Here is a 22,629-nt window from a genome sequence, read left to right as displayed (position 1 = left end):
TGCTACATTTTTAAACCTCCTAAAATGCTAACAAAATTAAATAACATTTTACAAATGGTGCCAATTTAAAGCAGACATGTGGGAAATGTTATTATTGTTTTTGTGTGCTATGACTACCTGTATTGAAGGGATAATATTTCAAAGTTTGAAAATTGCTATTTTTTTTTTTTTTTTTTACAGTTTTGTCAAATTTCGGATAATTTTTAAAAATAAACACAAAACATATCGACCTAAATGTACCATTATCATAAAGTATAATGTGTCACGAAAAAAACAGTCTCAAAATCACTGGGATTTGTTGAAGTGTTCCAGAGTTATTACTACATAAAGGGACACTGCTCCGATTTAAAAAATTTGGCCCTGTCACACAATACAATTCTGTGAGGCACATGTGATGTCAATATCATCACTGCACCCCTAAATGAATTCACTGGGGAGTGTAGTTTGTAGAATGAGGTCATTTTATTTAGTTTAAAAGTCAAATGGCAATTCTTCTATTCTGAGCTCTGTTGTGTGCCCAAACAGTAGTTTTCCCCCACATATGAGAAATCGACGTACTCAGGAGACATTGAACAACAAATGTTATGGAGCAATTTCTCCTTTTACCTTTGTGAAAATAAAAAAAATTGGGGCTAAAATAACATTTGTGTGTGAAAAATGCTTAGAGTTAGAAAATATGCAAAAACACGGTGATATGGTCAAAATACTCACTTACCTTATAACTCTGCACACAGTGTACACACACATCTATCTATATATCTATACAGATATATTGATCTAGATATATACATACATATACTCACACACATTATTATTACTATTTTGTGAGCTTCACCATAAACATACAGGCTTCGCGGAGACCAGATGTTTATTTTAGGGGAGAGAGAAAAATCAAGAAAAATAGAAAAATCCAGCATGTACAACCCAACATGTCCGTTCCCTATTACCATGGACATCCATCATCAGGGGTCAGCCAGAAATCAGTAGACTTAGATGACTTTTCTTTCGTGTATGGTCAAGCTTAAAGGGAACCTGTCACCATGAAGATGCAGTCCAATCTGCAGGCCCCATGTTATAGAGCAGGAGGAGCTGAGCAGACTGATATACAGCTTTGTGAGAAAAGAATCAGTATAACCTGAGTTTTCATGATTTAATCCTCTGCTCTTTCTGGGATTTTCGGTCCAGTGGGCGGTCCGAGGATGATTGACATTGATCTCTGTGCACACACTTACACATAGAAATTTGTCAGTCATTGATAGGACTACCAACTGGACCAAAAATCCCAGAAAGAGCAGAGGATTAAGTGATGAAAACTCAGGTTAAACAATCTTTTCTCACAAAACTATATATCAATCCGCTCTGCTTCTCCTGTGCTATAACATTTTGCCTAAAGATTGGATTGCATTTTCATAGTGACAGGTTCTCTTTAACATGAGGAACCTAACACAGCTAAAATTTGGAGTGCACATTATTGAGCACACATGTGGCACTTTTGCAGTATGCCATCTTATTGTTGACTTTTCCACTATCAACTTTAATATCCATCACTATATTTCTTTTACTAGCCACTGTAATAAAAAGGACACCATAAGTACTAGACCACTGAAATCTTCACACTGATAGATATGAAGTTATTTTATAATGATTTATGTTTCAATAATCATAAAAATATTCTAAAACATTAATATTATAACAAGGCTAAAATCACCTCTTTCCCCCCATCATCCACAATAAAGAAAGGGTTGGTTCCATCTGAGACAGTAAAGGAGAATCGGTCCTTCAGAGTATTACTTCCATCATGATTGTAGCTGATACGATTTTGATAGATGTCATCCATTGTGAAGGTAAATGTCTGACGGTAGCTCTGACCATTGGTGCTGCGTTCAATTACTCCATAACGAGGTGGCTGGACAATGGTGAAAGTAACAGATTCTGCCTGTTGTAAAGATAAGAGCGTGCTAAGTATATTAGACTGAATAGTAATGCTGTATGTCTAATTTAGTGATTGCCAAAAGCCATCAATTTTTTTCAAGCATACATTAATAAGATACTTGGACATGGTGAAAAAGTCATAAAAGTAATAAGGACTCCAGTTCTCAAGAAAAAGGTACATTCTAGCAACCCGAAGCGTTAAAGACCCTCATACCTCAGTATCAGCATCAACAGCCTTCAGCTCAAATTCGGTAATAGTCTTTCGAACACCTTCTTGCACCCTCATTCCTAAATTCTGCACCACGGGTATAGAGTCATCTACTTTATTAATAGTGATGTAAAAAGTCTGGGATACCTAAAATATAAAAGATATCATAGATACAGTATACACACTGCCAGCGACAACCTTAATTACAGTAAGTTTATAAGCAGGAAAACTAAGCACAACTAATGGAAGGAAAGATTTTGGTGAACTTATTTTTTGTCCAAATTCATTTTTTCTCTATATAAAATGACAAAGATTATGATATAAGTTGAGGGTAACAATCTCTGGGTGCTTTTAGACAGTACAAAAACTACACTTCCCAACAGTCAGCACCACCTAACGAAGTATAATAAATAGGTCAGTGCAAAAGTAAACTAAGGTCAAGATACACACAAATCAAGGAATATTTTCCTTATTTTAAATTGCACTACTGCCAGATCTTCTATATAAGTCTGTAGTTCTTGGAGCACATTTGAATCACATTGTGTGTAACCACCTGCCACAAGAAGGCCACCTCACTCAGATGGGTCGCTACACTACACAATGTATGGGTACAACAGAAGAATCTCTCTTGGGCCGAGGGCTAGAAAAAAGCTTTTTGGGATAGGTAAGCAACAGCTTTAGCTTAGGCCGGTTTCACATTTGCGCTTTATGGCGCTGCGACGGCCTGCGCACGGTCGCCACTAAGCCCCGCCCCCTGCCGGCTCCCTGCCCGCCCCATCCGGTCATCGCTGCCTACTAGCGCACATGGACGCTTGTGATCTGCGCACCCTATCTTTAGCATAGGGTGCGCAGATCGTGCGCTGGCCGTGCGCTAGCAGGATTTTGTCGTGCGCTGCGCACTTTTGAAGGTGCGCCCGTGTGCGCCGAATGCAGCATGTTGCATTTTGGCGTGCACGGCGCACCTTCAAAAGTGTGCAGCGCACGGCAAAATCCTGCTAGCGCACGGCCAGCGCACGATCTGCGCACCCTATGCTAAAGATAGGGTGCGCAGATCGCAAGCGTCCATGTGCGCTAGTAGGCGGCGATGACCGGATGGGGCGGGCAGGGAGTCGGCAGGGGGCGGGGCTTAGCGGCTGCCATGCGCATGCCGTCGCAGCTCCATAAGGCGCAAATGTGAAACCGGCCTTAAGCTTATTAAAAGCTGTTTTGGAAAGGTGGACTGAACAGGAGTTGTGTTGCAGTAGCCAGGATCAGCCAATAAACAGTGAAGCTGTGGTGTGATGATCTGTATACGGGTTACACCAATCGGTGCCAGGCAGGTACAGACTAGGGCTAAAATTCAGCCCTGGCATTTGAAATCACATGTGCCCATGCTGTCCTCATCCCCAAGCACCAGATGGGATATATTACTAATGTTACTCTGGATGGTGGAAGCAAGATTTACTACAAGACCAATGTTTCTAATGATACCTGTGGCCTGCTGGGGTAAGTGATGGAGTCAGCGACTTTGTGCTTGTCACAACAGTATGGGTGTCTTAAGAACACAGATTCTGCTAACAACGTAGCAGACAAGGCAGCCCACGACCAGACAGGCCCTTCTGACATTTGCTAAAATTGCCAGATAGCCAGTCCTGCCCCGGTACCAGGTGTCGGAAGCCCACCGATCTGATACATTTCACATCAATATTATTGTAATGGAGAATCCCTTTAAAATGCATTTTGATCATATTGGCCGCGACCACCTGCCACATATTACATGTCTACATTCTGCATAACTTAACTGGGGCCACTGCATCATTGTATTTGTTTGCTTTTGCATTGCAGTGGATTGCAACTAGCCCATTTCGTTCAAGTTTTATAAAATGCCGACTAACTTTGTCTTTTGTAATTTACAAGCAGGGATGATGACGGCTTTCATCGTGGTCATTCTCTTCTCCCACTTGCCCTTGGCAATTTTTAATTTGCATAGATAAAAGTGGATTCTTACCAATACGGACATCACTTTGCAGACTTAAACCCAAGAGACACAGCCAATTCTCCTGCAGTATTGACAAATCTAAGACATGAAAGCTTTTCCTTATTAATTTCTTGCTAATACTAATATTTACCACTTTTTAAAGTAGCTCTGCTGTTGGCATTAAAAACAACCAGAAATAACGACCATAATAGTGCCTGCCTATTGTAGACAATAAAATGTATCAGACATGCAGAAGTATTCACATATCTGACTGGCATTGTACTTGTTACGGTTTTTAATACACGAAAAGGCTCAAAATGAAATAATAATGAAATATCTGCATGAATAAAGGCGCATTAAAATGTAGTTTATATTCTCTATATATTGAAAAGTAAACCACTCTTGGCTGAAGGCATCAGAGGAGAATGTGAATTGAATGAGATTAACCGATGCAGCCAAATAAACAATGATGAGACCTAGCAAAATTGAAACTGTAAAGAAAATAATATGTGCGCCTTGGGAAATCTGCTTCAGGCCTATTGTCTACCACAAAACAACCACAAATGTCCTGTAAACTGAGAATCTAACAAAACAAAATATTCTTCTACCTCATTGACTCCATCTGAGACGGTGAAGGTGAAGTCATCGGCATGTTTTTCATCAGCACTAGTGTGAATGTATTGGATACTTCTGGACTCCAGGTCTGCCTGAGTGAAGCTGCTAATTTTTATGCCTACAAACAAGGAGGAAAAAAATCAACCATGAATAGCTGCTGTCAATCTTTTTTTCATTAGGAAACAATGTAAGGAAAAACACCATCACATTAACCCTTAAATAAGAAATCAATATGTAACTTGGTTCTAAGAAAGTATTATAATTAGTGAAGAGCGAGTGTGCTTGGAGAAGGTGTTACTCGAGCATGCTAATAGAGTATTTTCGGCGTGCCCGAATACTATGCTTCAATTATGCAGGACGTGCACACAGAGCAGCACATCGGGCCAGGCACACCTGTAATCTGAAGACATGACTAGTCTACAAAGTTCATTGCTTGCCTGAACTTAGCCTTACAGTATTTAAATACTGAAACTAAGTAAGATACTATTTGTCCATGTAGACTATTTCCTCCAAGCTCGATTCCAGCTTAATTTGAATCCCTATGATTGTACAGTGAATTTAGTTTATACAAAATATTTATTCTGTATTACAAACATCTCTATAACAAATATCCCTTAAAATGTCACAGACAACCTGGAGAGATTACAAGTGATCCATTACCTGGGGAGCCTATGTGCTCCAGATGCCCAAGGCTAGGCTGCCTAGTGATGCGAAACAGTAGTTCTCTGGGCTCGCTATCTTGATCTGTAGCTGACAGTTGCTGTGTAGTGATTTTTTTCCAAGTATTCTCATCCAAGGTGAGACCCTTGTTGGCAGTAATTGATGGCGGCAGTCTGTCTTCTAACAGCAAGGCAAGCAAAACAAAACTGCTTTATGGGTCATATTTATAAAACGGGCTTTTGTTTTTCAACATGGTAAAAGCTATAGATTTTGCCATAAGATATATTTCAGTCTGTAGAAAACTAATGGGTATACTTACCTAATATACTAATATGGAAAGATTGGTCAATCAGCGTATTCTCTTCCGAATCTACTACATCAAATTTAAAAGAGAAACTTCCTCCTGATTCTCCTTTACTGTGCTTATACAGAATGTATCCTACAAACAGATAGCACAAAGCAATAGTATCATGTAAAATAGTGCTTTATCTTTTTTTATCAATTTACTTTTTAACAGTAATAAAGTGTGGTAAGCTAAGGGAAATGTTGTAACCAGAAATCACACCTTGTTAGTTACCAGAGAACTCACACAGAGGAGAAGCCATTTTCCTGTTCAGAATGTGGGAAATATTTTTCAGCAAAATCAAGTCTTATGAAACATCAGAGAATTTTAAGAAGTCATTATATTGTAATAAAACTAGAGAGTGGAGGGTAGTATTATCAAAGAGAATATGGGATGACTGGCCAATTCTGGCTTATTACCAGACTGTGCCAATTAACGTCATAAGGGTATGTGCCCATGATCAGGAGTTGCTGCGGTTTTGACACTGCGTATTTATGTAGCGTCAAACCCACCATGTCCACTATGACCCGCTAAGACAGACATGCGGTGTGGCTTTCCAGACCTCAGCATGTCAATTTCTCTTGTGGAGACGCTAGTCTCCACAAAACATATTACATCAACAGAATGTAATGGATGCGATAAATCCGAAAGGTTCAGTGATCACATGAGGATTTACCTGTGTTCAATAGACGACAGCGCTTTGGAAGCAGCGAACATACGGCCTGTCGAAAGTGCTGCTAGTTCCGAATCGTGGGCATCCGGCCTAAGACTAAAATATAGTTAATATAAATACCTTTATTAACATCCATCTGAGTGAAGCTGGTAACCAGGCCTCTAACAGAAATTGGCACCAGGTTATTATTCTTTGATATCTGTAGCTGTCCTACAGCTGGATCTCTCTTGATGATGTATCTCAGCTTGTCATCATCTGAATCTATGTCAGTTCCCTTTAAATGTTGGTCAGTAATTGTAGCTGTTGACCCTGGATAATACAGATGATAAACTGTTATTAGAAAAAAGCTATGCTTAGGTCCACACAACAAGAACTCATGCAATAAATATTATTGGCAAATGGTTATGTAAGGGAATGGAGAAGCTGCCCACACTCCCCTTGAGGATTTGATTGTTATATAATGCTTTGCAATATTCTGAAATGTTGTTTATCTATTTTCTGCTCAGCAAGAGTGAGTAAGCAGCAGTCAGGAGTAACGGTTCAAGAAAAACCCAGGATGGGAGGCTTTACATGGGAACACCGGTGTGCAATTTCCTGTTTGTTGGCAGGTAGAGTAAGTGTTACAGAACCCCCCAGCACACCGAATAGGAGATGTATGCCCTTAATGCAGCAACCGACCGTTTGCGACCCCCTGGGCAGAGGTAAACAAGATATCCCACTTCTTATCTCCCGCCACCTTTGTAAATCCCACGGCTATTGTAATATATGTCTGGCATCTTAATTGGAGCCTGTTATCTACTGGCACGACACACATTGATTGTCCTGCCCTCTGTATGTACGTATATATATTCTGAGACCGATGAGTAAAATGTCATACTGGAAATACATGGAGTAGCAATGTCTTTTATATGTTCCCATGCTACAAAGCCTTTTGAGCCAGCACCCTTCATTCAGAAGCGAGGAAAAGCAGAGTGGACCTCCTGAAACACGGGGTGGTGATGTAACAGGTGTTACAGCCCAGAAGACCCCGTTACAGTAAGTATTTGAGACGTAACAAACCTAAGGTCTAACTGCTTGCAGACATAAGGGGGGGAAGGAAAACCAACGAAAAACAATTGATACAGATAATAAAAAAATGCAAAACAGGCAGGTCCTCTGTTGTCAGACTTTGACTACTTCCATTCCAGGTAAATCTACCGGATTTTGTATAGCTATGACTTACCTTTTGTCCTCATGAGTGTGATTCACACACCTCATTCATCTCTATGGGCAATTATGCTCTTTGTATTACTATTTTCATGAGGTTCTTGTATGCAGTTTTTCAGGCTATTATTTGCCTGTATCTGAATTCCATGTTGACCTTGTCTGCTCTTGTCTGTGAGGGTTTATTAAGACTCATGCAATTTGTGACCATTTTTATCTGTTTTCCATATTCTAATAAAGTTTTGCATTTTTTTATTTTCTGTGTCAATTGTTTTTCGTTGGTTTTCCTTCCCCCCCTTATACTATGTAGTTAACAATTGATCTTCATTATATGTCCATTTTGTACATGTGAACAATTTGTTTGTTCATATTGGGTTAGAATTCTAATTCATGACATTTATGTATATCTTTCATATTTACACGTCTGTCACATTTTGCTATATCTGCTTGCAGACATGCATGGTAACTGTATTGTGTCCTAAGAGAGAAGACCATGATGTGTCAGATAGTACATTCTGAAGAAAACCAATGATCAGGTGAGCATCAGGATGATGCCCTTATCTCATGTCAGGAGGCCTTCTTATTTGAAAATCACTCAGGTGAGAAGCTGGACAAAGTCATTAGTTCAGGCCACAAATCCTACTTTAAAGGTATTGACCTTTGCCCAGATGGAGCAGGAGGCCCAATTAAAGGAGAGTGAGCTGAAAGAAGGATTCCTTATCTTAGATGAACAGGACTTAAAGGGAAACTGCCATCACATTTGACCTATCTAAACTATTAATATGGCCTTACAGTTTATAGACTGCTGAAAAAAGTCATATCGTATGTCTTATATCAGATGCTTTGTTAATAAATCTTCTTTTATCACTTTATGTAAATGACCTTGTCCAGGCTCTAGGGAGGACGTTGCCTGGAAAATAACTCTGCCTCCAGACCTTACTTTACATGAAGAGTTACCAGTGTGATGGCCGCTCTCTGCTCTCCTGACCTCACAGGAGAGCTATGTGCGATTATAACTGACACACCTGCAGGTTTCTTTTAGCTTCAGCTTCCATTACACAGGCAGACAGGGTTGCAATACAGAAAAGCACAGAAAGCTGCAAAAAAAGTGTTTGCAAGAAGACAAAGTTCATTTCGCCTGTTCTGTTAGTTACTTGCCTCACACTGGTACTCCCCCCCATTCTATTTAAAATAAGCTTTGGAGGCAGAGTATGGAAGAAGTCATTTATATATATGAAAACGTGGATTTCTCTGGACATCAGATCACAAATCTCAAGATAACGTCTTATCAGCTTCCTGTGACCTACATGCCTATATAGACGGCTTAAGAGGGTTGATCCTACTGACAGATTCCCTTTAAGCAAACAACTACCTACTCTGGAGAGAAAGCTAGAGTGTTGCATACTGGTACATGAGTTGAAAATGCAGTGGCACAGCAAGGAGCTTGTTGGCCTCATCAAAAGGACTTTGAGAATACTAGTGGTGAGTCGTATCGTATCGACGCACCTCAGCCAGTGGGCTCCTCACAAATTAACTGGTACTTCAGACTAGCTGTCATGGACGGCAGCATTACACCTCGACCCGTTTTGTCCTCACAGGAGAAAATGGAACTTCCCAAAAGAGTTTGCTGGACCGTTGTAACATGTAATGAAGAAGAATCATTCATGAAGTGTGGTGCCTGCTATCTGTTGTATATACTTCTCATCAAGTTATTGTTCAGTAAAAAGCTTATTTTAGGACTCTGGTCTCCATCATTCATCTCTACATCATCTAGTACTGGCCTGCCAAGTCAAATGGCAACATTCCGTCTGCAGAGGTGCATCGCCAAAGTAACATCAGCAGACACACCTAGCCAGGGCATGGATGATGTTCCACTCGCCCACGACTGCCGCCCCGCAACAAGTTAATTACACAAATTCAGTTTCAAATTCTTCACAAGCTGCAGAGTGGACTCACATTTTGCCTGATAATAACATCTAGGGTAAGAAGACCACTCCTAATGCTGGTTCATAACATTGTAATAAGAGTGTCAATAGTGTGGAGCTGCCTCTATGATACACAACATAGTCTATGTCTGACACTTGTTTTGTGTTACCATAGTTCGTCCAGTAATTTACAAATTTTTAAAATTAGAGTGCTCTTATGGATTCGCTGCTAAAAGAAAATACTTTTACTCACATTTTATATTAAAGGAGAAAATCCCCTGAAATGTCACTGCTATCCCTAGTGACCAAAAATGATTATGGAAAATACATTGGGGCAGATTTATAAATACTGTCACAAATGTGGACAGTTTAGGGTCAGAACAGACATGGCAAATTTAAACCAAACATTTGATGCTATATAGCCATGCATTGTTGGTGGACCAAGTACAAAAGATGTCCAAAACTAAATAAATGTGGTGCCTGGCATATATACGCCAGAATTGTGGGGCATTTTGAATAGTAAATCTGACCCACTGTATTTTGATCATGATGGTCAACCAATTAGTATGAATGCAAACTGAATGCACAAAAAGCTCTTCTCATTCACTCTATTCAGCACATTATACTCATAACAAGGCGAATAGTGATGGACTAAACATTTCAAGAATTTCTGCATTCATTTTGCTACCAGTGATTTGCTAATCTGATCAAATAACTAACCAGAAAAAATATCAACTCGCATACTAGTCAATTCTTCTAGGACAACTGGAAGACTCCTGAAAAGAGAGAGCTTTCAGATTCCCGACAGAGTAGGCAAATTCCAATGGTGTAAAGGGGTTGTACTCATTTATGTGATGTACTGGCCTTTCCTTATGTTTTCTGACTTTCCTAGTAAAGGCTTCTACATTTTAGACATACCTGCTGAGATCTGTAGGCCTCTGTTTACAGCCAACCTTGGTGGTTCTTTTCTCTGTGGCTCTATAATAAACTGTAATCTTCCAGTATTAGTGTATCGACCATCTGACAGAGAGAACCTGAATTCATCTGAATGTGTAGCTCCAGTCTCTGGAATGTACACAATCAACTCATCTAATATATCCTGATAAGTAAAAGAGGAGCTCTGGGACAAGATCCTTCCATTATCCAACGGCTCAGAGTAGAATTGCCTCCGGCGTAAATGTCCTAGAGGAATTTACAGGAAATATCAAATAGCGTACATATATTTATTTAAAAAGACAATTCATGCAAAAATTAACAGGACGTTTATATAAAAGCTTTTTTACACAAATATGATGAAAATAAACTGATATTTTTGTTAAAAAATGTTTGGAAAGTATGGATCAGGCTCAAATGACATTAGAATAGTAGATTCCAACAGAGGAATGATCAACATCTTATTTTTTCATTTAGTTAATTATAGACTTTATTGAATTCAAAAGACAAAAGTAGTTAGGAAACGTACAGCTTTGATGTGACAGAGTCATGTTGCCGTGAAACATGAAAAGTCATGAGATTAGTAGAATGGAAAATGAAATGCTAGGTGAAATGCCGAGAGACAAAGAAAACCCTATATTAAGGGTCACCAATCTAACCCAAGAAGAGGTGCGAAACCAGCTGATTAAAATAGATAAATCTCAGGCTCCAGATGGCATACACCCACGAGTACTAAGAGAACTAATGTAATAGACAAGCCATTATTTCTTATATTTAGGGAACTCTATAGCGACCGGGTCTGTTCCACAGTATTGGCATATAGCAAATGTGGTACCAATATTCAAAAAGGGTTCTAAAAGTGAACCTGGAAATTATAGGCCAGTAAGTCTAACTTCTACTGTTGGTAAAATATTTGAAGGGTTTCTGAGGGATGTTAGTCTGGATTATTTCAATGAGAATAACTGTTTAATGCCATATCAGCATGGGTTTATGAGGAATCGCTCCTGTCAAACCAATCTAATTAGTTTTTATGAAGCGGTAAGCTATAGAGTGGACCAAGGTGAGTCATTGGACGTGGTATATCTTGATTTTTCCAAAGCGTTTGATACCGTGCCACACAAGAGGTTGGTACACAAAATGAGAATGCTGGGTCTGGGGGAAAATGTGTGTAAATGGATAAGTAACTGGCTTAGTGATAGAAAGCAGAGGGTGGTTATAAATGGTATATTCTCTAACTGGATCGCTGTGACCAGTGGGGTACCGCAGGGGTCGGTGTTGGGACCTATTCTCTTCAACATATTTCTTAACCATCTGGTAGAAGGTTTACACTGTAAGATATCGATATTTGCAGATGATACAAAAATATGTAACGCAGTCAATAGAAGATAGTATTCTGCTACAGATGGATCTGGATAAGTTGAAAACTTGGGCCAAAAGGTGGCAGAATGTAAGGTTATACACATGGGAAGAAGGAATCAATTTCACAATTACACACTGAACGGGAAACTACTGGGTAAATCTGACATGGAGAAGGACTTGGGGATCCTAGTTAATGATAAACTTACCCGAAGCAGCCACTGCCGGGCAGCAGCTGCCAAGGCAAACAGGATCATGGGGTGCATTAAAAGAGGTCTGGATACACATGATGAGAGCATTACACTGCCTCTGTACAAATCCCTAGTAAGGCTAGTTTCACATTAGCGTTTTTTTGCGCAGCGCATCGTGCGCATAAAAAACGCAAAGAAAAACGCAAAACAAACGCGCGCTTTTTTAACGTCATGCGTACGCTGATGCGTCAAAAAAACGCAGTGTTGCTTGCGTTTTTATGCGCATGCGTTTTTAGGTGTGACATTTTTTCCATTGTCTAGACCACATTCCAGACTCGTTTACCTCAAAAACGCATGCACAAAAAAACGCAAGCGTGCGCAAGACCATGCGCACGCATGCGTTCCCATAGACTTCAATGTGTTGTTTCTGCGCATTCTGTGCGCAAGCGTGCGCATGCGTTTTCTTGCCGAGATAGGGCAGACCAAAAAATGCAACATGTTGCGTCTGGCGCGAAAGACAAAAAAACGCATGCGCAAGTGTGCGCAAGACCATGCGCACGTCATGTTAAACATAGGTGCACAAGTGCACGGGTGCGCACGATGCGCTGTGCACAAAAGCGCTAATGTGAAACCGGCTTTAGACCGCACATGGTGTACTGTGTACAGTTTTTGCTCAGAAAGGATATAATGGAACTAGAGCGAGTACAAAGGAGGGCAACAAAATTAATACAGGGGATGGGGGAACTGCAATACCCAGAAAGATTAGCAAAATTAGGATTATTTAGTCTAGAAAAAAGATGACTGAGGGGCAATCTAATTACCATGTATAAGTATATAAGGTGACATTACAAATACCGTATAAACTTGCGTATAAGCTGGGATTTTCAGACCATTTTTTTGGGCAGAAAGTCCCCCTCTCGGCTTATACACAAGTCATTGTGCAGAAACCAGACCAGCGGGGGAGGGGGAGCTGGGACATCATACTCACCCTCCTGTGCCATCGCTGAACGTCCCCTGCATCCTCCGTTATCCCAGGGCTAGCTTGCCTCTTCCGGTGTTGAGCGGTCACACAGTACCGCTCATTAAGGTCATGAATATGGACGCAACCCCACTCCCAAAGGCGTGGCATCCATATTCATGACCTTAATGAGCGGTACCATGTGACCACTCAACACAGGAAGAAGCTGCTGCACCAGGACAACGGAGGATGCAGGGACGTTCAGCTATGGCACAGCAGGGTGAGTATGGACGGGGGGAGCAGGAAGGGGGACGGGGGAGGATGGGGGAGCACAGAGGACAAGGAGAGCACAGAGAAGGATGGGGGAAGCAAAGAGGACAGGGGGAGCACAGAGGAGGGTGGGGGAGCACACAGGAGGACGGTGGGGGGAGTGGGGGTGTCAGATCATACTTACCCCCTCCTGGCACAGTCTCTGCAGCCCCCCTGCTTCTCCCAGTCTCAGGCTCCTTCCTTCTACGGTCACGTGTTACCGCTCATTAAAGTCATGAATATGTAAATATTCATGACTTTAATGAGTGGTACCACGTGACCGCTGAAGGTTGGAGCCTGAGACCGGGAGAAGCGGGGCTGCAGAGACTGCGCCAGGAGGGGGTAAGTATATGCAATATTCACCTGTCCCCAGTCCATCACTGCGTGCTACTCTGTCCTCTGCGTCGTCTGGCTGTGATGTTCAGGTCAGAGGGCGTGGTGACGTAGTTAGAGCGCGCCACACCCTCTGCCTGAACAGTCACTGACAGAAGACCCGGAAGAGACAATGCGGCGCGCAGCGATGGAGCGGGGACAGGTGAATATCGCAGGTGCTGGGCCCTGAGCCAGCTGTGACACCAGCACCTGTCCTCGCCTGCTCAGGGCCCGGCACCTGGCCCCCAGCGACGGAGAGGTAAGTATGTAATTTTATTTTTATTTGCAGCAACAGCATATGGGGCATAATCTATGGAACATTTTATGGGGCAGCATATGGGGGCATAATCTATGGAGCATTTTATGGGGCATAATCTATGGAGCATCTTATGAAGCATCTTATGGGGCAGCATATGGGGGCATAATCTATGGAGCAGCATATGGGGCATTTTATGGGGGCATAATCTATGGCGCATCTTAAGGGGGCATAATCTATGGAGTATTTTATGAGGGCATAATTAATGGAGGAGCATATGGGGCATAATCTATAGAGCATCTTATGGGGCAGCATATGGGGGCATAATCTATGGAGCATCTTATGGGGGAATAATCTATGGAGCATTTTATGGAGCAGCATATGGGGCATATTCTATGGATCAACTTATGGGGCCATTAACCTTTGGGCATCATTATATGGGATGTATTTTGTATGGAGCATCTTATGGGGCCATCATGAACTGTATGAAGCATTATATTGGGCTCCTGATTCAATATGGATTTTCAAAAACATTTAACCTACTGATGTCTCAATTAATTTTACTTTTATTGGTATCTATTTTTATTTTTGAAATTTACCAGTAGCTGCTGCGTTTTCCACCCTAGGCTTATACGCGAGTCAATAAGTTTTCCCAGTTTTTTGTGGCAAAATTAGGGGGGGGGGGGTCGGCTTATACACGAGAATATACGGTATCTCTCTGAGGATCTGTTTATACCAAGGAAGATGACGGTCACAAGGGGGCATTCTCTGCGTCTGGAGCAGAGAAGGTTTTTCCACCAACATAGAAGAGCATTCTTTACTGTTAGGGTGGTGAGAATCTGGAATTCCTTGCCTGAGGAGGTGGTGATAGTGATCTCAGTCGAGGGGTTCAAGAGAGGTCTGGATGTCTTCCTGAAGATTAGCAATATTGTATCTTACAGTTATTAGGTTCTTTAGAAGGACGTAGATCTGGGGATCTCTTCTGACGGAATATAGGCTGAACTGGATGGACAAAAGTCTTTTTTCAGCCTTGCTAACTATGTTACTATGAATGGCACTATAAACACTGGTCCAAGAGCTGTTAGTTTTTTAAACAGACAGCACTTGACCTGAAAATGTGGTTATGTGAACGAGCCTTTAATGGGAATATTTCAATAAGTACCTCTTATATGGCAATGTTTTTTTTTTATTTCACCACCTTTAGACTAATACTTCCTGTCTTTTCAGGAAGAGCTAACAATAGTTTTTTAATCAATATAGGTAGTATTACAGTAACACCTCTATAGCTGATAGGAAAGGATTCACCAGTCACAATAGGCAATGTCATAATTGACCTTGCTCTCTTTCTTCTCCCATGACAATGACCTTTGCACAGGCTCATTAGACACTTCAATACAAAACATATGCTTAAGGGTCTGATCATTGTGCCTATGTACATGTGTTGCTTCCTGAAACTAATGGAAGTCAGAATCTAAAGAAGCCCCAATGGCCAGTGCGTAAAGTATTACAAGAGTTCAGGGGGCTTTTTAACGACAGATTGTAATATGTAAAAATTCTGATTTAATTAACATATCATTTTCTGATGATGGCTTCCTTTTATGGCCAAAAATTTTGCTCCAAAGAGTTTAAAAAAAAGGCAATTAGATTAAGTGTTTTGTTAACAATTAAAGAGGACTTGTCACTTGCTTAACCCCTTAGTGACGGAGCCAATTTTGTACTTAATGACCAAGCGAATTTTTACAATTCTGACCACTGCCATTTTATGAGGTTATAGCTCTGGAACGCTTCAACGGATCCCACTGATTCTGAGATAGTTTTTTCATGACAAATTGTACTTCATGTTAGTGGTAAAATTTATTTGATATGACTTGCGTTTATTTATAAAAAAAAAGAAATTTGGCAGAAATTTAGAAAATGTTGCAATTTACAAACTTTTAATTTTTGCGCCCTTAAATCAGAAATTCGTGTCACACAAAATAGTTAATACATAACATTTCCCACATGTCAACTTTACTCCAGCACAATTTTGGAAACATGGTTTTTTTTGTTAGGACATTATAAGGGTTAAAAGTTGACCAGCGATTTCTGATTTTTCCAACAAAATTTACAAAACCATTTTTTAGGGACCATCTCACATTTGAAGTGAGTTTGGGGAGGTCTATATCAGGGTTCCCCAACTCCAGTCCTCAAGGCCCACCAACACATCATGTTTTCAGGATTTCCTTTGTATTGCACAGGTGATGCAATTATGACCTGAGCAATACTAAGTAAATCCTGAAAACATGATCTGTTGGTGTGCCTTGAGGACTGGAGTTGGGGAACCCTGGTCTATATGACAGAAAATACCCAAACGTGACACCATTCTAAAAACTGCACCCCTCAAGGTGCTCAAAACCACACTCAAGAAGTTTATTAACCTTTCAGGTGCTTCACAAGAACTAAAGCAATGTGGAAGGAAAAAATGAACATTTAACTTTTTCCGCCAAAAAATTTACTTTTGACCCAAACTTTTTTTTATTTTCACAAGGGTAACAGGAGAAAATAGAACACAAAATTTGTTGTGCAACTTCTCCTGAGTACACGGATACCCCGTACGTGGGAGAAAGCTACTATTTGGGAGCATGGCAGGGCTTATACTTTTTGAACGCAAAATTGGCTGGAATCAATGGTGGGCGCCATGTCGCATTTGGAGACCCCTGATGTACCTAAACAGTGGAACCCCCAATTCTAACTCTAACACAGCACTAACACCAACACACCCCTAACTCTAATCAAAAACCTAACACTAATCCCAACTCTAACCACAATCCCAACACCAACACACCCCTAACCCTAATCCAAACTCTAGCCGTAATCCCAACTATAACCACAACCCCAACCTAACCCCAAACGAAAAATGAAAAAAAATACATTTTTCTATTTTATTATTTTTACCTAACTGAGTGACAAAGGGGGGGTGTTTGTTGATCACTATGATAGGATCTATCACAGAGAACAAAATTAACCAATAGGAAAAATCTGCTATTATTGCAGCGTGCCGGAAAGCAGATCTCGGCGGGCGCACTGCGCATGCTCCCACCATTTTCTTCCAGAAAGAAGACGTCGGGAGCCGGGGGACAGAGCCGGAGGTACCAGGGGGACTTGGGGGACCCCATTTCTCTCTCCTCTGGTATGCTAGCTCATATCAGAGAAGAGAGAAATAAATGGCAAATCTGACTTTTTTTTTGCAGTCACCATTATTCAGTAAATAACGGCGATCACAACACTGGGGACGGCAAAAATCGACCCGAATCATGTTCTCCAGGGTCTCAGTTCCCCCCGGTAGTCGAGACCTCGCATATTTTATTCTGACACTTGAGGGCGCTATACACTTATTTCTCAGTGCCGTTAAAAAGCGGCGCTGAGGAATAAGTACCCTTAACTGCTGCTGTTAAAAGGCATATCGGCGGTCGTTAAGGGGTCAAAGCACTTGCGCTGCAATCTTGTGACAGCATCTTCTGACTGACTGGAAGACACAGGTAACGGTCACAACTGTAAATGTAAGTCTATGAAAGCGTTGTTCTGGCTTTCATAATTTCAGGCTGGTTTCATACGTCCTGATATTTCTGGTACCAGAAAAAACGGTATCGTAGACATCAGTGTCCGTGTGTGTAATACTTGCGGCATATGTGTGGCAACCGTTTGCCGCCCGTGTACTGCATCAGTACCACATATACTGGTGCCAGGGAAGCAGCGGTATAGTTAGCGTTGTTCCCCAGCACCGGGTGCTGAAGACCGCTCGCATCATTCTCCCTTGCTCTGTTGGTGAGAGTTATATTCAACTGATAACAGTGACAGTAGGTGGTGGCTGATGAGACTATTACTCCCATCAGCCTACACCTCCTGCCGCTAATAACAGTGAGAGCAGGAGCGGCTGATAGGAGTATTCAGAACCCGCTGCCTGCACTATAAATAAATAATCCGACATGGGATCCCCTGTATTTTCTATAACCAGATAGGCAAAATTGATGGCAAGCGCCTGCAACACTCAACTGTCAACTTTAGCAAGGCTGGTTATCAAGAATAGAGGGGTTGCCACGCTGTTTTTTTCTTTTTATTATTTAAATAAATAACTTTAAAAAAAGGCGTGAGGTCCCCCTTTTTTTGACAACCAACCTTGCAAAAGCAGACAGCTGTGGGCTGGTATTCTCAGGCTGGTAAGGGGCCATGGATATGGCCCCCCGCCTAAAAATAGCAGCCCGTAGCCGCCCAGAAAAGGCACATCTATTAAGATATTAGTAAGAGATTACCATAAAAATTATAGAATTCTCCATTCTTTGTAGGTGGGAAAACTTCGGCAGTGTATCAAATACTTATTTTCCCAACTGTGTATACCAGAGGGGAGTGGCCAACACAGAACAGCTGAGACAACTCAGCATAGAGACCTCCACCAGGAGATCACCTGAACTGATTAACCCTTGCAATGACAAGAGCAAGGAAAACCTGCACTGTTTAATAGAATGGTGAAGCAGGTCTAATCAGTGCAGGAGTTTGTGTAACCAGATGCCGCAATCTTATGGCTCCTCTCTGTCATGGTATCCCCATGACAGGTACATTATCAGTAACGTCCATTTCAGGGGATTGGCTAAACCTTGCTGTACTAAGTAAGCATTATTTTTTTTAATTTGGACATATGTTTAGTATGAGCTTCCTTGTCCCTCATCAAAACCAAGGCGAAACACGCGTCGGGCACGTGCAGGTCAGATAAGGGGTTTGTAATGACTCAAAAACACTGTGTTATTTTTCCATGCATTAGCACTTTTTATGCACTGGCACCTTGTATTCATTAGCACTTTATTATGCTGGCTACTCTTATCATGTGTAATATTTATATCTGATTACTTTTGCTAATCCTGTGTTCCATAGTAGCAGTCCCTACTTAGGTTTGAATATACGCTGTATCTATAATTATTCAACTGCTCTTTGAAACAGTTAATCATCATTACATATGAATCCAGCTGCTGACCATGCCATCCAGATTATATACAGGACAAACATATGATACTAGTATAGCACACTCCAATTGGGATACACCTATATTATACATTTGTATTAGGACACGAAATATAAATTTTTTGTATTATATATATTTTTTAAAAAAATTAGGTATTACATCAGTGAATTAATTTTATGATGTTCCTCTTAGTACATTTTACTTTTTTGGCCTATATATATATATATATATATATATATAGAATCATAGAATTGTAGAGTTGGAAGGGACCTCCTGGTCCAACCCCCTGCTCAAAGCAGGATTTGCTAAATCATCCCAGTCAGATGTCTGTCCAGCCTCTGTTTGAAGACTTCCATTGAAGGAGAACTCACCACTTCTCGTGGCAGCTTGTTCCACTCATTGATCACTCTAACTGTCAAAGAGTTTTTTCTAATATCTAATCTGTGTCTCCTCCTATTCAGTTTCATCCCATTGCTTCTAGTCTTTCCTTGTGCAAATGAGAATAAAGTTGATCCTTCTACAATGTGACAGCCCTTTAGATATTTGTAGACAGCTATTAAGTCTCCTCTCAGTCTTCTCTTTTGCAAACTAAACAATCCCAAATCCTGCAACCTTTCCTCATAAGACAGGGTTTGCAGACCGGTCACCATTCTGGTCGCCCTTTTCTGAACTTGCTCCAAGTTTGTTGATGTCTTTTTTAAAATGTGGTGCCCAAAACTGGACACAGATTCCAGATGAGGTCTGACCAAAGAGGAGTAGAGGGAAATAATGACTTCACGTGATCTCGACTGTATGCTTCTGTTAATACATCCTAGAATTGCATTTGCCTTTTTTGCTGCTACATCACACTGTTGACTCATATTCAGTCTGTGATCTATTAGTATACCCAAGTCTTTTTCACATGTGCTGTTGCTTAGGCCTATTCCTCCCATTCTGTATATGCTCTTTTCATTTTTATTGCCCAGATGTAGTACTTTGCATTTTTCCCTGTTAAAAACCATTCTGTTAGTTGCTGCCCACTTCTCCAGTTTATTTATATCTTTTTGAATCCTCTCTCTCTCTTCTCTAGGATTAGCTATCCCTCCTAGCTTTGTGTCATCAGCAAATTTAATCAGTTTACCCTCAATTCCTTCATCTATATCGTTGATAAAGATGTTGAACAATACAGGGCCCAGGACAGAGCCCTGTGGTACCCTATATATATATATATATATATATATATATATATATATACACACACTCTTATGTGTGTTGTAATTACCGTATTTTTCAGACTATAAGACGCACCTTTTTCCTCCCAAAATGTGTAGGAAAATAGGGGGTGCGTCTTATAGTCCGGATGTACCGGCTTTGGCTGTTGTGCGGAGGTGGGGGAGTAGGTTTGGCAGAGCAGCGGGTCACAGAAGCAGGAGCCGGCAGCTACAGCTAACTCCTGTGCCCACTGCTAAAGAGAAAGTCGCCGAAGTTACTCACCGGTTAACGGTATTTTTCGGAGTCCATGACAGCACCACCTGAGAGAGGGGATCCGCCCTCCAGGAACAGGAAATCCTACAGATACATAAGGGCGGCACCTCTCCCACGCATCAGTTGGTTTACAGAGCACAAGAGGACCACAATGGTTAATAGCATAATTTATATACAATACTCTACACGACTATTAATTACCCGTGTACATATAAGAGGAAGAAGTGCACACCCAAATTAAACTAAAGGGAGGGAATATACGGGTGCTGTCATGGACTCCGAAAAATACCGTTAACCGGTGAGTAACTACGACTTTATTCGGTCGTCCATGACAGCACCACCTGAGAGAATTACAGAGAGAAATAATTACTTTAGGGAGGGACTACAGCCTGCAGAACCCTGACACCAAAGGAGAGGTCTGAGGAAGCACCCAGGTCTAGTCTATAATGGTTGTAGAAGGTGCTCGGAGAGGACCAAGTAGCTGCCTTACATATCTGGTTGATCGAGACCTCCGATCTCTCTGCCCAAGAGGTTGCCATGGCCCTGGTGGAATGCGCCCTCAGCTTGCCAGGGGCCGGTTTGCCTTTAGAGGTGTATGCTAAAGAAATGGCCTCCCTAATCCATCTCGCTAGCAAACTTTTTGAAGCCCTAAGGCCCTTTCTAGTGCCCTGGTAGGAAATAAATAAGGCATTATCTTTTTTCCAGGGGTCAGTAACTGTCAGGTACTCTAGGAGACATCTCCTAACGTCTAGAGTGTGTAATTTCCTTTCCTTATCGTTCCTGGGATTAGGGAGGAAGGATGGAAGAACTATCTCCTGAGTTCTATGAAAACTGGAGGTTACTTTAGGCAGGTATGCTGGATCGGGTGTAAGAATTACCCTGTCATCCCTGAATTGTATGTAAGGAGGAAGTCTAGATAGTGCCTGGATGTCACTCACTCTACGGGCTGATGTCAACGCTACCAGGAGAGCCACTTTAAGGGACAGGTTTTTCGTGGAAGCTGATGAGATAGGTTCAAACGGGGCCTCTGTCATGGCCGTAAGAACTAGGCTTAGATCCCATGGCATAAATTTATTCCTCACTATCGGTCTGGATCTGCCTGTTGCTTTAATAAACCTATTGATCCAATGGTTACTGGCGATGTTGCAGTTGAACAGTGCCCCTAGAGCCGACACCTGTACCTTAAGGGTGCTGGTGGAGAGTCCCATGTCCAGACCTTTTTGCAAGAACTCTAAGATCTGTGCTATGGGAGTGGACTGTCCAGCTACTACTCCTGAGCTCTGAAGGAATTTCTTCCAGATCCTCACATAGATTTTGGTTGTAACCGGCTTTCTGCTTTTAAGCAGGGTGTTAATTAGGGCCGGGTAAAAACCTTTCTCTTTTAGAAGTGCCCGCTCAAAATCCACGCCGTCAGATGTAGGCCAGCTACCTGAGGATGGCAAACTGGGCCCTGGGACAGGAGGTCTGGGATGTTTGGTAGGACCCAAGGGTCAGATACCGACATGGCCCTGAGGCATGAGAACCATGCCCTCCAGGGCCAAAACGGGGCGATCACTATAATCCTCGCTTTGTCCTTCCTGACTTTCCTCATCACCAGGGGTAGTAAAGCCAGGGGAGGAAAGGCGTATGCTAGGCCGAAGTCCCATTTGATTAGAAGAGCATCTACTGGCAGAGGGTTCTCCCTGGGATTCAGAGAGCAGAACTGAGGCACTTTCCTGTTGTCACTGGTGGCGAAGAGGTCCACTTCTGGCTGCCCCCATTTTTGTACTATCTGGTTGAAGATGGATGCTTTTAAGGACCATTCCCCTTGCTTTAGAAGGTTGCGGCTTAAGAAGTCTGCTGTGGTGTTTTCCCTTCCTTTTATGTGCAGAGCTGTTAAAAATAGGAGATGTTGCTCTGCCCACTGGAACAGCCGTTCTGCTACCTCCATCAGGGGCCTGGACCGAGTGCCGCCTTGGTGGTTGATGTAAGCCACGGTGACCTGATTGTCAGAGAATATTCGAACATGGCGACCCTGTAGATACACAAGAAGGTTTTTAACTGCCTGCTCTACGGCTGTTAGCTCTTTCAGGTTGGAGGACATTCCCAACTGATGGCCCTCCCACAGGTCCTGGATCAAGATTTCCCCCATGTGGGCTCCCCAACCCGTAGGGCTTGCGTCTGTGGTGACTACTCGGGTTATGTTATATTCCCAGGGTACCCCTCTGGCTAGATTGTTCTCGTCTAGCCACCATTCATGTGATCTCAAAGTGTGTTGGGATAGAGTCAACTGGCCTTCTAG

General features: G+C 41.8%; 1 protein-coding gene across 1 annotated transcript in view; it reads right to left on the bottom strand.

The window, feature by feature from the left end:
• The window catches only part of FRAS1 (Fraser extracellular matrix complex subunit 1), a 692,624-nt gene that overhangs the window by 92,322 nt on the left and 577,673 nt on the right, over window positions 1–22,629 (bottom strand). Inside the window, exons 44-50 of the mRNA XM_073542109.1 lie at window positions 10,435–10,698; window positions 6,509–6,697; window positions 5,692–5,811; window positions 5,373–5,552; window positions 4,706–4,830; window positions 2,147–2,287; window positions 1,709–1,936 (exon numbers count right to left, since the gene is read on the bottom strand). Of these exons, the coding sequence (XP_073398210.1) occupies window positions 1,709–1,936; window positions 2,147–2,287; window positions 4,706–4,830; window positions 5,373–5,552; window positions 5,692–5,811; window positions 6,509–6,697; window positions 10,435–10,698 (1,247 nt within the window). The remainder of the gene's footprint in view (window positions 1–1,708; window positions 1,937–2,146; window positions 2,288–4,705; window positions 4,831–5,372; window positions 5,553–5,691; window positions 5,812–6,508; window positions 6,698–10,434; window positions 10,699–22,629) is intronic.

This window comes from Dendrobates tinctorius, unplaced genomic scaffold (genome assembly GCF_039654945.1).
Source record: "Dendrobates tinctorius isolate UK_male_01 unplaced genomic scaffold, ASM3965494v1 ptg000011l, whole genome shotgun sequence".
Lineage (NCBI taxonomy): Eukaryota > Metazoa > Chordata > Amphibia > Anura > Dendrobatidae > Dendrobates > Dendrobates tinctorius.
This window is presented reverse-complemented; position numbering and strand designations above follow the sequence as displayed.